This window comes from Oryzias latipes, chromosome 22 (assembly GCF_053564925.1).
Source record: "Oryzias latipes strain Hd-rR chromosome 22, Olatipes_Hd-rR_3.1".
Lineage (NCBI taxonomy): Eukaryota > Metazoa > Chordata > Actinopteri > Beloniformes > Adrianichthyidae > Oryzias > Oryzias latipes.
Window position 1 is genome coordinate 16,766,320 of NC_136258.1, and position 15,449 is coordinate 16,781,768.

General features: G+C 38.6%; 2 protein-coding genes across 2 annotated transcripts; one reads left to right on the plus strand and one right to left on the minus strand.

The window, feature by feature from the left end:
* Window positions 1-143: 143 nt before the first annotated feature.
* dlst (dihydrolipoamide S-succinyltransferase) lies at window positions 144-5,926 on the minus strand. Its single transcript, XM_023951563.2, has 15 exons — window positions 5,740-5,926; window positions 4,806-4,839; window positions 4,677-4,716; window positions 4,418-4,479; window positions 4,259-4,333; window positions 4,121-4,176; window positions 3,750-3,858; window positions 3,479-3,655; window positions 3,260-3,345; window positions 3,073-3,170; window positions 1,836-1,966; window positions 1,370-1,443; window positions 1,196-1,279; window positions 940-1,107; window positions 144-846 (listed from the first exon to the last, which is right to left on the minus strand). Exons 1-15 carry the CDS (start codon window positions 5,800-5,802, stop codon window positions 712-714), a joined length of 1,392 nt encoding a protein of 463 aa, XP_023807331.1. The 5' UTR covers window positions 5,803-5,926; the 3' UTR covers window positions 144-711.
* A 1,461-nt stretch (window positions 5,927-7,387) lies between these two features.
* prox2 (prospero homeobox 2) lies at window positions 7,388-15,449 on the plus strand. The gene is made up of 5 exons (XM_004082582.5): window positions 7,388-7,498; window positions 8,652-10,214; window positions 11,893-12,000; window positions 13,157-13,351; window positions 14,772-15,449. Exons 2-5 carry the CDS (start codon window positions 8,712-8,714, stop codon window positions 14,937-14,939), a joined length of 1,974 nt encoding a protein of 657 aa, XP_004082630.1. The 5' UTR covers window positions 7,388-7,498; window positions 8,652-8,711; the 3' UTR covers window positions 14,940-15,449.

A 15,449-nucleotide genomic window follows, 5' to 3' on the forward strand; every position in this document is an offset into this window, starting at 1 on the left:
GGAAATTTTGGACCCGAAGTCGTTTAATGCAAATTTGCATCAAAGTACCGTATAAAGACCATACAGTCCCAAATCCTCCCGCTCAAATCTTTCTTTTTCTCTGGTTTGTTCAGAGGAACTGGATGACATTCAAATCAAAACAGTTGGGTAATGAAGTTTTTATTGTTTAAAACATTTTTTCTTCTTAAATAGTTTCTTACACGGCAAAAAGAGAGGTCTTCTCTCTATACTTCTTTCGCTAGATGGCATAAAATCTCAGTTTTTTCACTTTGTGAGATTTCAAGTTCTGTGCGGATTGTTCTGCTCTCAACCAAATTAATAAAATTACAATATGCAGTTTCATCTGTACTTGCCTTGTCATTTTTACAATAAACAAAAGCATTTGAGATGCATGTAGAAAATGACATATGGCAAACACCAAAGTACTTCTTTTTTTTTGTTTTTTTTAATCTAAAGACCAGCACCAGAAATCTCAGAACTCCGTCCTTCCTTTACAACGGCCTCATATTTTATCACTTCCTCCAATGTTCTTTTCAAAATCAAACTGTTTAACACAGATCCTTTATTCCTAGCTGACCAACACAATACATTAACTGCAGTTAAAGTAATGTTTATCAAGTGCGTAGAGCCACTGCTTGTGCGGACTTTGTTTTCTTTTATTAAGCTTTTTTGTGTTTTTTCCTTTTGGTTGGGGTTGGAGCAGATGTGAGATCACATGTCGAGGAGCAGCACCCTGGGGTCCTCCACTACCGACTTGATCTTACGCAGAAAAGTGACAGCCTCCCTTCCATCTATCAGACGGTGATCATATGTCAGGGCGACATACATCATAGGACGGATTTCAACCTGGAGAAACAAAGAGATCAGTAAATTGTATGTCTTTTACATGCTTTAGAGAACCAGCGATCACATTTCTCTATAAGATGTGAGAGCACAAACCTTCCCACCGACTGCAACGGGCCGGTCAAAGATGCCATGCATGCCAAGAATAGCAGACTGCGGGGGGTTTATTATAGGTGTACCGAACATTGACCCAAAAACGCCTCCATTGCTGATGGTAAAGGTGCCTCCATCCATGTCTTCAACAGCAAGCTCATTTTTACGAGCCTTTAAAGACAAAATGTGAAATTACTCAACAATAACATCTAATATTTTCACATTTTTTTGTTTTTACACACTTGCTATAAAACCTTACCTTTTCTCCCAACAAATTGATCGCCTTTTCAATATCAGCAAAGTTCATTCCTTCAACATTTCGAATGACAGGAACCACCAAACCCTGAAGAAAAAGTAGTCATTTTCTGCTCATTGTTGTTGAAGCAAAAATGTCATCCATCACTTGTTCTTTCATATCAGCGGCTTGTCTTACTTTTGGCGTGGCAACAGCAACGCTGATGTCAACATAGTCCCGGTACACGATCTCTTTGGTTGTGTCATCAATCACTGGAAATATAGCATTAACAAAAATTGGTTAATTGAAATATTTGATAACATTAAGCTGTGGAAAAAACAAAACCAAAGGAACTTCCTCTCAAGACAAGGTTCCTCTGCCATCAACTACTTTCTGTCATGTGCAAGTGAAACCCAAAGACAATTATAGATTTTTGAAGGCAGCAGCACAGACCCCCCGTTTCTCTGTGGTCGACTTAAATAGGTCAGAGCAGTCTAAGTGAAATAAATAAGTTAACACTGGTTTTGAGGTTGGGCAATGAAAAATATTTCCTTCGCTACATACAGACTCTATGACGCCCTACCAAAGACGCTAAGGTGCAGTCAGAGTGAAACCACAAAGCCAAGGCATTGGAGTCTAAAAATTGAATCCAACAATTTCATACCGCCATTTACAGCAGGTTGGTCAGTTAGAGCATAAGCAGCGGCCTTTACAAATGCAGACATGAAGCCCAGTTTGATGTTGTGCTTTTTCAGGAAGGCGTCTTTGTAGTTCTTCCGCATCTCTGAGATGTTGCTGTGGGAATAGAGGAAAGGTACAGAACAATTAAAGTGGTGCAAAGCAGAAAAGAAAGAAAAATACATTAAATTTTAACTACTGAGTTTGAAAGTGGGACTTAAACAAATGCACAAAAAGACAAAGAAAGACGTTTTTTAAAAGAAGAAAAATAAAAGTTCATAAAAAATTAACCATTAGGACAAAAGTAAGCAGAAACATTTTGTTCATGGCTTTAAAACAACACAAAGGTTAATAAAGCTATAGAAATTATCCCGTTAATTGTTTCACAATTGCTCATTTTTCTCTTATATCTATCTTTTTAATTGTTTGTTTTCCTGTCTCTAACCCTGTTGAAGCTCTAGGGTTTCTCCGCTAACATAATTAGCCCCTCCCAAGACACAGACTCTCCGAGAAAGGAGAGAAGAAGCGATAAAAATCTTCACTTTCTAGAGCCTGTAAATCTTATTGGGCTGTCATAAAAGCCCATATCGGTTGAGGCAGCTCTTCCACTCAGTGCGCTGGTCTCTATGGGCCCTCGCAGATGCTCCAGCCTCCTGTTCTGACTAGTTCCTTCAGCTTCAGATTAGCCCTAGCCTGGGAAGTCTTCCTCCAGACCATCAATGTCAATCTAATTAGGATACATAGAAACCCCTGAATAGCCGAAAGCTGACACCACACATTTGCGGGGGAAAGAAATCCTCAAAGTGTCCTTTCCAGCACAGAGGGGCAAGTGCAGACACTAACATTTCCTTCTAAATTAATAAAACTTGTTTTAACAATTCTTATCTTTGTTTTTAGATGGAATTACGACCAAATATTTACATTCCAGCGTTAACAGGATATTGTGTTTCAAAAAGCTTTTCCAATTGAGCAGATTCCAATCTATAACCATTTGTGGAAGTGTTACTTTGGCTTAAAACTAATGTATACAATAGAGGCCTGTAGGTAATGTATTCATATAAGCCCCAGAGAAAATGTTCTTGCACATGTGCAAAAGAGTTGACAGTTGGAAGTTTTTTAACTCCCTCAAAAGTTTTTGCTAACGTGTTCAAATGGTGAAGTGCATCATCTAAAACTGTATTCTGGGTCTGTTTATGTAGGTCATCTAATTAACGGTTTCCTACCTCATGTCGACCTCATTAAATGTTGTCAGCATAGCGCAGGTGTTTTGGGCTTCCTTCAGTCTCTGGGCAATTCTTAGTCTCATGCGATTCATCTTCACCTAAAAGCAGAAAAAATATTCAACAAAACCGTATCGACAAAAGTGAACTTTATGGAACAAATCTCTATATTCGTACTTCAAGATCTTACCCTGCTCTCTGTCCTTGCTGCTTTAGCCCCGCCCTCTGTGTGGGTCACTGGTGCAGCTTGGGAAACAGTGGGCTTAATGGCTGAAACTATGACAGAAGAGTAAACAGGCAGTCAGAACATCCAGACTTTAAGCCTTGGACTGATAATGGGAAGTTAAAGGTCAAGAAAACAGCAACAGGGTTCTGATGTGACCCCTGCTGACTGTTGATGACTCCTAACCTGGTTTAGTGTCCATTGCATGCGCTGGCACAGGTGGCACAGGAGGCATGGTGGTGGGAATGGGTCCCACAGTTGAAGGGGGAGGAGGTGGAGGAGAAGGTGGGGCAGCTGACGGTGGAGGAGCTGCAGCCGCTGGGGCCTCTGCTTTTGGAGGTTCTGCAGCTTTAGGGGCACCAGCTAGACAAATATATATATATTTTACAAAAAGCAAACAAAGTTCAAATCTGTGCTTTAAGATTTTGTCTTATTGTAAAACTCTAGTCCAACAGACCTCCTTTTCTAAGCTTAAAAAGGGGAGTTCCTCCTTCAACTTTCCCTCCATCTGGGACCAAAAGTTCCTCAATCACTCCAGCAGCAGGAGAGGGAACCTGAACAGATGTCTAAAAAGGCAGAAAAATAAAGTTAATAATTACAGTATTTAATTAAAAAAAACATTATTGTGGTTTGGGTCATAACAAAAAAAAGGGGAAAAAAATCCTCTAAATGTTTAACAGGAGTTATCATTAATCAAGCTATTTTTTCCCACGACTTTGGTACAAACTGAATCCTAACTCCAATCAATAAACTAAGAGCTTATTTCAATTGAATTCTAACAACAACAAAAAAAAAATCACAAAAATAATCCATTTAGTTGCCAATTACCTTATCTGTTTCAATTTCACACACAACCTCATCTTCAGAGACAGAGTCTCCAACAGCTGTAAAGAAAAAAAAAGTATGTTTTAGCTTCTGGCAGATGCCAGATTTAAATCAACTGAAGTGTTTATTAAATAAAATTACCTTTCTCCCACCTCACGTCTCCCTCTGTGACAGACTCTGCAAAAGCAGGGGTCTTGACCGTCACAACTTCATCTCCTGAAGAACAAAGACAAGCAAGAGTCCTTCAGGGAGTCTAATCTTTTGTAATGTATATTTGATTGAATACATATTAAAACATACTGTAGGCCACAGATGTCCTAAAGTATTGGATCTGGAAGACGCTGGAACGGGGATCAGATTTTCTACCGATATAATAAAAAAAGAAAACAGTCAAACTCCAAAACATTTTAGTCAAAATGTTTTTTTCTTTTGCCTGTTCTATATAGAAAGTGCCTTTTATTAACAAGAAAATATGAAAAAACATTCAAAACCAACATGCAAGCACAACATAAGAATTCAATACAATCTGGCCCCCCCACCAGGGACAGTGTGTACTTACACATTACTGTTCAACGTGACAGCATTGCCAGCTGATAGGGCTGTTAAAAAAGATGATAAGAAAAGAGTAGTGTTAGAAATATTTACAACTAGTGGAGAAAATCTTTTTTTTAGTTGTTGTAATCCATACCTGCTGGGGCTCGTCGAACTATAATACTATTCCCCTATTAAGAGAAATAACCAAGCATTACAAAACATTTAAGCATAATTGAATTAAATAAAAAACATGCAGAAGTTCCTTAGTTATAGACTTAGATGTTGATAAACTTTAAAAGCAGTTCTACAGTATTACTCCAATTCAAAAGGCCGTGAAGTAGAGAAGCAAATGTCACTGTGCATACATTTCCTGTAAGGCTACCCAGTGACCTTTGACATCCTCAATAAATTAACTAGCAGAGGTCTGGTTGAAGGCATTATATGTCCAGTAAGCAAATGTTAATACTTTTATAGGTACAAAGAACTGAAAAGTTGCATTAGGATTTGAATATAAACTCTAAACTCCTTTACATAATGTAACACTTTAAATCACAGCAAGAAAGAGAACGTTTCACTGACTGACCACCTAACTAAAAACTACATGATTCAGAAAGAAGTTATTTTGGTTTTTGTATTTCACTTTACTGTTTACATGACTGCTGTCACTCCCTAACACATGACCTCAGCCATATGTGCACTGGAGCAACTAGCAAACCACATAGTCCACTTATACTAGCTTTCTGTAGCTAGCACATGATTTATCGAATAGCTTAACAACTTTGTGAACAATAAGTAGCGCTTAACGCGAACATCCAGCTGCTACTTATGTTTATGCTAAACCCTTATAGAAGCAGGAAGATGCCATAGTTTATAGATCCATGTACAACATTTAGGGAAGGAAGTGTCATACTGTCCTTGGCTCGCAATGTTACGGCCTGACCGTGGCCTTCAACGGCTAGCTCGCTAGCTAGCTAGCTAACGTTAGCTTGGATAAGCTAAGCCCACATATAGGCTTAAAATGCAGCCTAAAACGGTAAGAGGACCCGTGGGACATGCCGGAGACAGTGTTTAAACATTTTTTTCCTTACCTGGCGGATGGCAGAGAGGGAACGGCCAAAATTCCTGGTGAGACACCGGGAATGAGATAACATTGTCGCTGTGTGACAGCACCCTGTCAGCGGAAGGGAAACTCCGGACACACCGTCAACGCACGTGACGTCGGCGAAGAAATACAGGAAGTGACGTAATAGAAATCAAGCGAACCCTTGGGTACATGGAGGTGCAGACTGTAAAGATCTTGTATGTTGTAAATACTGTGTGCAATAAAGATAAATTATGATTGATGAAAATATGGACCAAATACAGTTATAATGGCGTGTAATCTAGTTACAATAGATGAAATGCAGATAAGCACAATAATTAAAATAGTATATCTGACTCAGCTAAACAACAAAACAAACAAATAAAAAATAAGAAAATGCAATCAGTTTTGACGATATTAAATACATAAATTATCATTTTAAAATGCTCATTGAGGTCCATTTGGATTTGTTTTTTTTATCCTATTTTAAAAATGACCAATTTTAATGCAACTAAAAAATACACGTAGTACACCTGTTGATGATTAAGCCCGCAAACTTGAATTCAGTAAACAAAAATGTAGTCCGTGTAAAAATATTTAACTGTTTCTGAACATTTTGCACATTTTGTGTGATTTTAGCTGTGTGTATTTTTTTACTTACCTCAGCAAAAAAATAATGTAAGTGTACCGCAAGTATATGTCGTCTATGCTAAAAGTGAGGCAGTATACTTGAAATTTGCTTTTTATATAGTATCTATATATTGAAATCTTCAAAATTTTGCCTGAAGAAGTACTCGATTAGTGTAATTCTGATACCACACGCACCTAGTCTACAGTAAACATGCTACACTTATACTCAAGAATACTTAGTAAAATAAACTTCAAGTGTACTACTATTTGCACAGGGTTACTTTTGATGAAGATTTTTGCAATTAAATTGATTAAAAAGAAGCGTATTGTGACTCGCTGCTGGATGCTTAAATCAAGCTCGGTGTTTATTTAGACGCAGTACTGATTGGGCAAGATTTTTGTCACTGTTGTAAAAATTTTTGTCAAACCACCTGTGCGATTAATGAAAGCTGATTTGCTGTGGTAACACCTGAAGGGATATGCTGAACTGTGAACAACTGACATTTGCCCTATAGTATTGGACTGATGTAAGTCTGCAGGTGCTCCCTTAGCCCGTAAAATACCTTATGACTGAGATAAACCAAATTTTACTATTTTTTCTTACCATTAATGAATATTGATAATCTACATCAACAGTAATTATAATGATGGGGTAGACGGAAACAGAATATGTGACCGTGTTTGAAATAGTTTATGTCATATGCATTAAAGCGAACATTGCCTTAAAATTTCTTTTGAGTTTTTTTTCCACTTCAATAATTATCAGCTTGTTTTGTGTTAATTAACCTTTCAGTTCTTTTTTTTTTATCTATTTATTTATTTCAACACGTGATAAGGCATCACATATGATGAGATTGCGCATAAGTACTCCTCCTGAAAGCCCTTTGGTCTTCATCAACTCAGCACCCAAACCACTGTGGCTGTCACTCTGAAGAGGACTTTTGGGTAACGCGCCCTGACCCCCTCCCTGTGCGCATGCGGCCACGCCCCAGCTCTTCAGCATCGACTTCGCCGCACCCCCACCAGCCAACTCTCAGTCCGTGCAGGCCAGCAACTCGGCAGCACTTCTTGCAGCGCAACAGGTTGTGTCCCATCACTGCCGCTCACAGCCAACGCGGTCACACCGCAGACCCAAAGTGAGTATCTTGCATGCCTGCAGCCTGCTTTGCCTCTGTACATTTTATGTCTGTCTTGTGGTTTTCGTTTGAGAAAGGTGTGATTTCCTTGCAGCAGTGTAACTCATAGATACACGTTTACTAACTAATACATAGAATATATATTTATTAGTGAAGGTTATGCTTCTTTTGTATAAAAGTGGTAGCATGTCAAAGTAATTATGAATGTGCTTTTATTCAAATATGTATTTAACACAGTTGCATTGCCATTCCTCAAATAATAAAAAATATTTAAAAAAAATTATTGGGTGGTTTTAATTAATTTAATATATATAAATAAAAGAACAGTAGTTGCAGCCTCCTAACATAGACTTACCTAAGGTGTAATTTCTTTACTAACAATTCCCTTAAACGAACTTGTATGTGACACCTTTAAAAAGAAAAAAAGAAAAAAAGAAGAATCTATTTTAATAAAGTTATTTGTAATTTTTAAAATAAAAATCTCCTCTTAGTTGAGCAACTGAGTTTCTAATTCGTTTTTAAACCAACAACAGCCATCCAGATCTTTCTTTGGAGTGAAAACCTCAGAAAACCAAGAGCTTTTTCATGATAGTTTCTCTAGTAAATAATGGATACTCAGACATTTCTCCTTTTCTTGTCTACGGCTCTCCTGAGATGGAATTTACCTTTTGTTGCTATTATAGAGTTCTTTTATCTGTTCTTTAACTATTATGCCTATCCAGAGATGAAAAGATACAAAACACTTTTTTATTTAAGATTTGAATTTATTTATTTATTATTCTTTGAAGTGAACACAGAGGATCCCAAAATAATTTAAGGCTTCTTGTTTTTAGTCTTCTTTTCATCCCTGAAATATAAATACTATATGTCAGAAAAAAAGTAAAATTATTACATTTTAATAATAAAAAGATACAATGACATGTCATATCTGCCAAGTTTCTTTGTAGGTTTTATATTTAAAGTCACAAGTTTGTCTCTATTTTAAATATAGCAATGCAAATGTTTTTATCAGAACAAGAGAAAATAAAGGAAGCACATTTTTAAATCTAAATCAGTCTCTTTTTATAAGAATTCAACAAAAACAATTTGAGTGATGCAAATTCATGATAAAGTTGATTATTTTAACATGTTTTTTACTTACTTGTCATTTCAGATTCTTGTCTTTCAAAGCCGTAGTTTTTTTTCATGCGCATTGTGAAAATCCACAGTAAACATGAACCTAAGTCTTCCCGACCAAAGCATGCACAACTCATGTGATGGCTGCTTAGAGGACGACAAGTCTGATGTCATGATGCCCTGCTTTCGCAAAAACATGTATGATGAGCCTCTGACCTCATATTCAAGCGGGTCCATCATTTCCCAACTCCTTCGAAAGTCAGTCCACAGCAAAAGGGTGCTGGACGAGAACAGTTTTTACCTCTCCACCGCTGCCGACTCCGGCCAGGAGGATCAGAGCAGTGTCTCATCAAAGGACAGCACGGTGGAGGCCACATCCCCCACCGGACACACCTCTGCAGCAGCCAGCCCGGAGGAAGAGCCACCATTGACCGATTATCTGCAGGCCAAGAGAGCCCGGGTGGAGAACATTATACGGGTCATGACTGGTTCTCCGAACAGCAGGCAGCACGGAGACAACGAGAGGCCTGGGAGAGAGACGAGAGAGTCGTACAGGGAGAACAAGCGCAAGCAGAGATTGCCTCAGCATCAAGAACACGGTGCTGCAGGAGGACAGGTGAGCAGACAACCCAGCAGCAGAAACAGTGAAAACACCAACATCAAAGAGGAAGAGTGCCACAAGCTGAAGGAGCAGCTGCACAGCATGCAAAGGCTTCTTCATCAGCTCCAGGAAAAGTTTATGCAAGTTTACAACCAAGAAGAACCTGAATATGAAAAAAATGACACTTTAGATGCTGATTCTGATCATGAGAATGTGGAGGAAAACAACAAACCGTGCTACATAAATGCAGAAGATGACTTTGAGAGGAAAAAAAGGAGAGTGACTGCAGATTGTAAGGATCAAAAGACAGGGATTGGTTCCCTGGTACACCAAGGGGAAAGTCAGAGCCTACAGGAAACTCTGAAGAAAGAGCTCTCCAAGGCTGTCAATGATTGTGTAGACAGGGTGTTTAAGAAGGTCTCTTCGACAGGACCGGATTTATCTCCTCAGCAGCGTATGTCCTCATCACCCGAGCTACACATCAGCTTACGTGCAGACAGAAAGGGCCAGCAGGGCAACTCCAACACTGATCAGCCCCAGGCTGAAGAGGCAAGAGTGAAATCGCAGCCGTTGAAGTTCTTTGAAAGCTCAGAGGCTCAGAGCCCGCAGGACCAGACAGAAGCATTGTCGCTGGTTGTCCGCAAGCCAATCGCAACTCCTGTGACCTCCATCGCCCCGACAGTGAAGAGGCCTTACCCCATACACCAGGCACCCTTTCAGTACAACTACAGCGCTCCGCTGCACGAAAGCCACATTCTGGAGCACCTCCTCAAGTATGGACCACACTCCAACTTCGCTGCTCTCTCCTGCATGCCTCCATCCATGGACAGAACCTCCCCAGAATCAGTGGATCTGCCCTGGGACACCATTTCCATGAGGTCCAAGGTCTCCTCATCTTTGGGGGCAGTGGCAGTTGATAATCTGTGCCTCCCCCACGTCAAAATTGAGTGCGGCGAGCTTCAGAACATGGCTGAAAGAAATCCTTACATGTCCCTCAATATATCCTTTTTCCTGAAATAATATTGATTTAAATAATTATGCAACAATTCAATTCAAAATAAACTAAGAATAGAAGTCAACTTTTTTTTATAATATTAAATATTTTCAAACATTGTAAACATTGCAAGTAAACAATTTAAATGCCTCACATATAATATTTTTGGTTCTTTCAACAGAATAGCAAAAATATTCTTTCTTTTTTTTTTAAATACATTGTCTATTTATCCTATATTTTAGCTCATCTAACGGAACAATGGTGGACTGAGGTTCACTTCAGCCTGGGCAGTTTCCTGTTCCAAACTTCAAGGAGAATTTTCCCTTTGATCTCACTAACCCCACAGAAAATTATAGCATCTTCTTTAATCTAAGCAGAGTAATGACTTTAAGTCTAGAAGAAGACAAATAAAAAGGAATACAAGGCTTTGATAAGAATTGCCAGGAACAAAAGCCAATTTTTCAAAGGCAGAGAAAGCTTCAGTTTCTGTTGCAGGACGTATCGTTTTTTTTTTTTTTTACTTGAAAAGGTGCAGGATCTATTTCTACACCATCAGAGTGATAGGGGTGCATCTAAAAGGTCACATCTGAGTGCTGGTGGAAACCACAAGTGCCTTCCTACCATAACACTTGAGCTCTTGTCTTGAGCATTTGTTGTTGGATACCTTTGTCAGAAGGTATACGATTGAACTTGAGTGCAAGATAACAGAATCCGTTGCCCGTGAATTCAGCGCTGTTATGTTTGTTTTGTCGAACACAGAATAATAGCTGCATTGCTTTTATTTTGCCAGTGCTGACATCTTCAGAACATATATTATACCTCCATTAGACGAAGCAATCTGAAAAATAAATTCCTTAATATTCATCATTATACAAATACTCTTAAGGCGGAGCCCCAGAGGTAATGAATTTTGTCTATCTTCTCGTTGCAAGGCTTTAGAGAAGAATATGATGTGGTACCTCTCAGGATTCACTTTATCTTTACAGTGCAAAGAGCTCTGCTTCCCTTTGAACAATGCCACATAAATCTTTCATCCAAACTTTTTTATTTCAAAGGTAGTATTCCCTAATAAATGTGTGGTGTGCTGACCTGATAAGAAGATATTATGACCTAAGGCGAGGTGGTGGACTACAGAGGAAATGATCCTGTGCACCTTTGTTGCCTTAGGGGTGAAACTTGTAAAAGAACTGCATTTGTATAAAAAAAATAACACCGACATGTTCACAGGTAACTGAACACATTTTAATTATGATTTACTAAAAAATATATATATTCTGATTAATTACGTTTGGTGGAAATTTGGAATTTTAAAAATGATATCTTGTTTTTTTTGGTAGAAAAAAAAAAACATGCAACATACGCCGTCTTTAAATCAACTCAATTACATCGGAAAATCAGCATCTCCTTTCACAACATTTCCAAACAAGCATACTTAATTCCCAGCCATAAAGTGCTTTGCTCTCTAATTAAAAATCCCTAATCGAATTCATTATTCTGTTTTGCCAATAAGCACATGTTAGAATCTTTATTGACTCCCCAGTTAGAGCCGAGCTGTTCTTTAGTGAAATTCAATTTAGCCGAAGATTGAGGCAACACAATACTCTGGCCGACTATCGCTTTGCATGTCTGTGTGTGCTTTTGACTGAGATTAAATTGTCACCTTTCCTTAACGCAAATGTGAACATCCAGGAGGGACTCACTCCCAGTCATCTGAAGAAGGCGAAGCTGATGTTCTTCTACACCCGCTACCCCAGCTCCAATGTGCTGAAAACATACTTCCCTGATGTTAAGGTAATTGTTTTTAATGCACCTCTAAAAGGAAATTTTTTTTTTTGTAATCTTCACAAGTCAACAAGCCATAGAATGGTTTGTCCTGCGTTTTACCCCCTGGTGTCTACCTGTCACTGTGTGTTTGGGACAGAAAAAAATCTGCAGTGTGTCCGAGGAGAGAAACAAAAAGGCACAGGGTTTAAATAACAAAGGCGCTGAGCTGCTAGTATGTCCTGGGGGCAGAGGGAGATACAGGGGCATTCTCTCTGTAAAAAAGCCTCTCCAGTCAGCAAATGGAGTGACAAAGGACTCTGTAGGCAAGGCATTGCCATTGGGTATCAACAGAGAGTTGGTATTTGAGACTTGTGCTGTTGCAACCAGGCAATGTTAAGCTGGTCCCAAACACAACATCCTGTGTATTTTGGCTTGGTCATCCTTTTCTTTCCTCTTATTGTTTCCTTTAGCATGTCCTCATGTTTTTGGTCTTTTCCTCTGTCTCCCTTCCATCTTTTTCCTGATATCCTTTTTTGCCTTAACACATCACAGCTTTTCCCTACAATCTTGTTCCTATAAAGATAGCCTCTCAATCTGTTCCAACCTGATGCTGTTGCTCGGGCCCTGCAAATGTCTCCTCCTTTCTTACAATCCTGTGGTGGGAAGTGGCACTGAACAAAAGACTACATAATCCCAGTGTCTGATTCCATCCTATCAGCCAGAGTCAATGAGAGGGAAGCTTCCTTCTGTCCTTGTGGTGCCGCTTTCTCATCCACCACACCAGAGAGAAGAAGCGTCTTTGATGCTTGCCCAGCCCTTAGGCATTTTTTTTCTGTCTTTCTGGGTGATGAGATAGAATAACAAGACTAATGTCAAGACTGAGTTTATAAACACAGAGCTCTGACAGATGTTTTTTCATCCTGGACATTGGTGGGAAAAGATCAGAGCAGTTAAGGTCACGTAGAGTAACTAATTATCAGGTGGTGTTTTGCCCTACATGAACTAAATCCAATTTATATGCTTTCAGAAACCATTATGAAAATAAATACATAAATACATTTGTGATTTAATTAACATTTGAGTAATATTGATGGCTGCTAAGAGTTCAACCAAGACAACATTAACCTCAAACTCCAAAAATGTCCGCAGCTTTCATCTAGAATTGTTTTTTCTCCATTTCCAGTTCAACCGCTGCATCACCTCCCAGCTGATTAAGTGGTTCAGCAACTTCAGGGAGTTTTACTACATCCAGATGGAGAAGTTTGCCAGACAGGCGATCGCTGACGGCATCAGGGACGTCAAAGACATCACAGTCAGCAGAGATTCCGAGCTGTTTCGAGCGCTGAACATGCACTACAATAAAGCCAACGACTTTCACGTAAGTGTTGCTCAACGGTTGCAACAACATGTCATTAATATAAAAAGAAGCCCGTGCTCAGCTCACGATCCATGTTAGCCAGCGATTACAGAAACAGAGAACGCATAAGTTGCCTTTTCTTATTTAGACAGGGATTTTTTTGTATAAATCTATGTAAGGACTATATTTATTTGTTATTTGTTGCTCATTGGATGCACACTGCAACAGATGGAAAAGCTCACAAAGAAGGAATTTACTAGGCAGCTCTACGTGATTGAACTATGCATTTGAAGTATAACATGAAAAAAAACATTCTTGAAGACTTTTTTTTTGTTTGATGTTCAAAGACGGTTTATGATTAATACATTTACTAGATAAAGAAATATCCTTTTGGAGGTGAGGTGGTTATCGCAGTGACAAGCCCAAAGACGCATTACAGCCCTTCATCATGTATGTTCATGTGCTGACCTGTGTGTCACACTGCACCTGCGGCCGACCAGCCTTTGCAGCCGTTATCCAAACTCCAGAGTGATGCTTTATCACGCTGTGGGAAGAGGAAGCCGCAAAATCCCGCTAAAACAACTTGGGATTAGAGAGCCAGTATGCCTGAGCGAGACCGAGATTGCTACTGATGCGGAATGCTGAGAAAGACGCTGTGGATTCCGAGGGAGAAGGCTGTTTGGTGGGAAAGGGATGAGACCGTTTTCTTTACCTTAGGACCAAGACATTCCTTTCCCAGGGATGCTTTTTATTCAGGACATGAGTGGAAAGAAAAATAACTTGTACCAACAACTGTTGTGGTAACTGGCGAGTGGATGGGAACTCAGTGCTCAGGGAAAAGCTCCTCCCACAATCTTGTCCATCCATCTGTTATTTATTGATTTGTTGTTTATGGGTTTTTACAGTCACCAGCCACCTTCAAGTTATCACAGCTATATAAATCATCACATTTAATAAATTTTACATTACATTAATTTACAAAAATCTAAGAGATCCAGAATTTTTTTCTTTTGATTTTTTTTGGAATTAGGATTGAATGTGATCTGGATTTTTTTTTAATGCAACATATTCCTTCTAGAAGAGTAGTGCGACAGAATTTTCTCATACATTTTAAAAATAAAAATAATATTATAGTTGAAAACAAATGTTCAACTACAATTAATCGATGGCTGCTACAAAATCCTTTGCCTGTGACGCCCAAAAATGCAAATACACATCAATCCCCTTTGGCTCCAAATTTACCTTAATTCAGCATCTAGATCATAGAAATTTTTTTTCGTAGCTGGAAATAAATTAAAGAGTCAAGAGGTTAAATGTCAATGATTTTACCCCACAGATTCCGATTGGGCAGAGTTACGAAGCAATAATTCATAAATGGCTTTTAAAAATTCGATTATTGTACTGTATGTAATTCTCTTCTTCCCACCTTTTTTCCCTTAAGGTCCCTGACAGGTTCCTGGAGGTTGCTGAAATCACCTTACATGAGTTTTACAACGCCATCAGTGCATCCAAAGATTCCGACTCCTCTTGGAAGAAGTCCATCTACAAAGTGATTTGTAAGATGGACAGTGAAGTCCCAGAAGAGTTCAAGACTTCCTCCTGCATGTAGGCAGGGTGAAGGATGGTGTACAGGGAAAGAGTGACTTTTTGCTTGGCAATAATATATTTATTTGTTTCTTGTGGTGCATTTTGAGTGTAAAAATGAAATTAATAAAAAAAAAGTATTTTTAAGCTTTAAATTTAAAAATCAGAAATTTTCTTTTCTGCACTTAAAAAAGTAAAATTAAGGAAAAAAGTAAATGGTGATTACCAGTATTTTGTTTTTATTTTTGTCTAAGCAGTGGTGGAATTTGTAGTTGTCTAAAACGGTTACAAAAATAAAATCATTCCTAGAGTAGATTTTTGATTTTTTTATACGTCAGCATCCAGATTTTTGTCATTTGTGTTTTATTTCATAGCTGTCAGTGTTGTTTCAGTGTATTGTAGTTTTATGTTAAATGAGGTGTTTGATATTTGTTCTGTAATGTAAGATGAACTAAATGAATCTTTGTTCAACCCTTTTCGTATAAACATTGTACTGAATGAGTGTTGAAATTAAAGATGCACTAAATTAAAATAA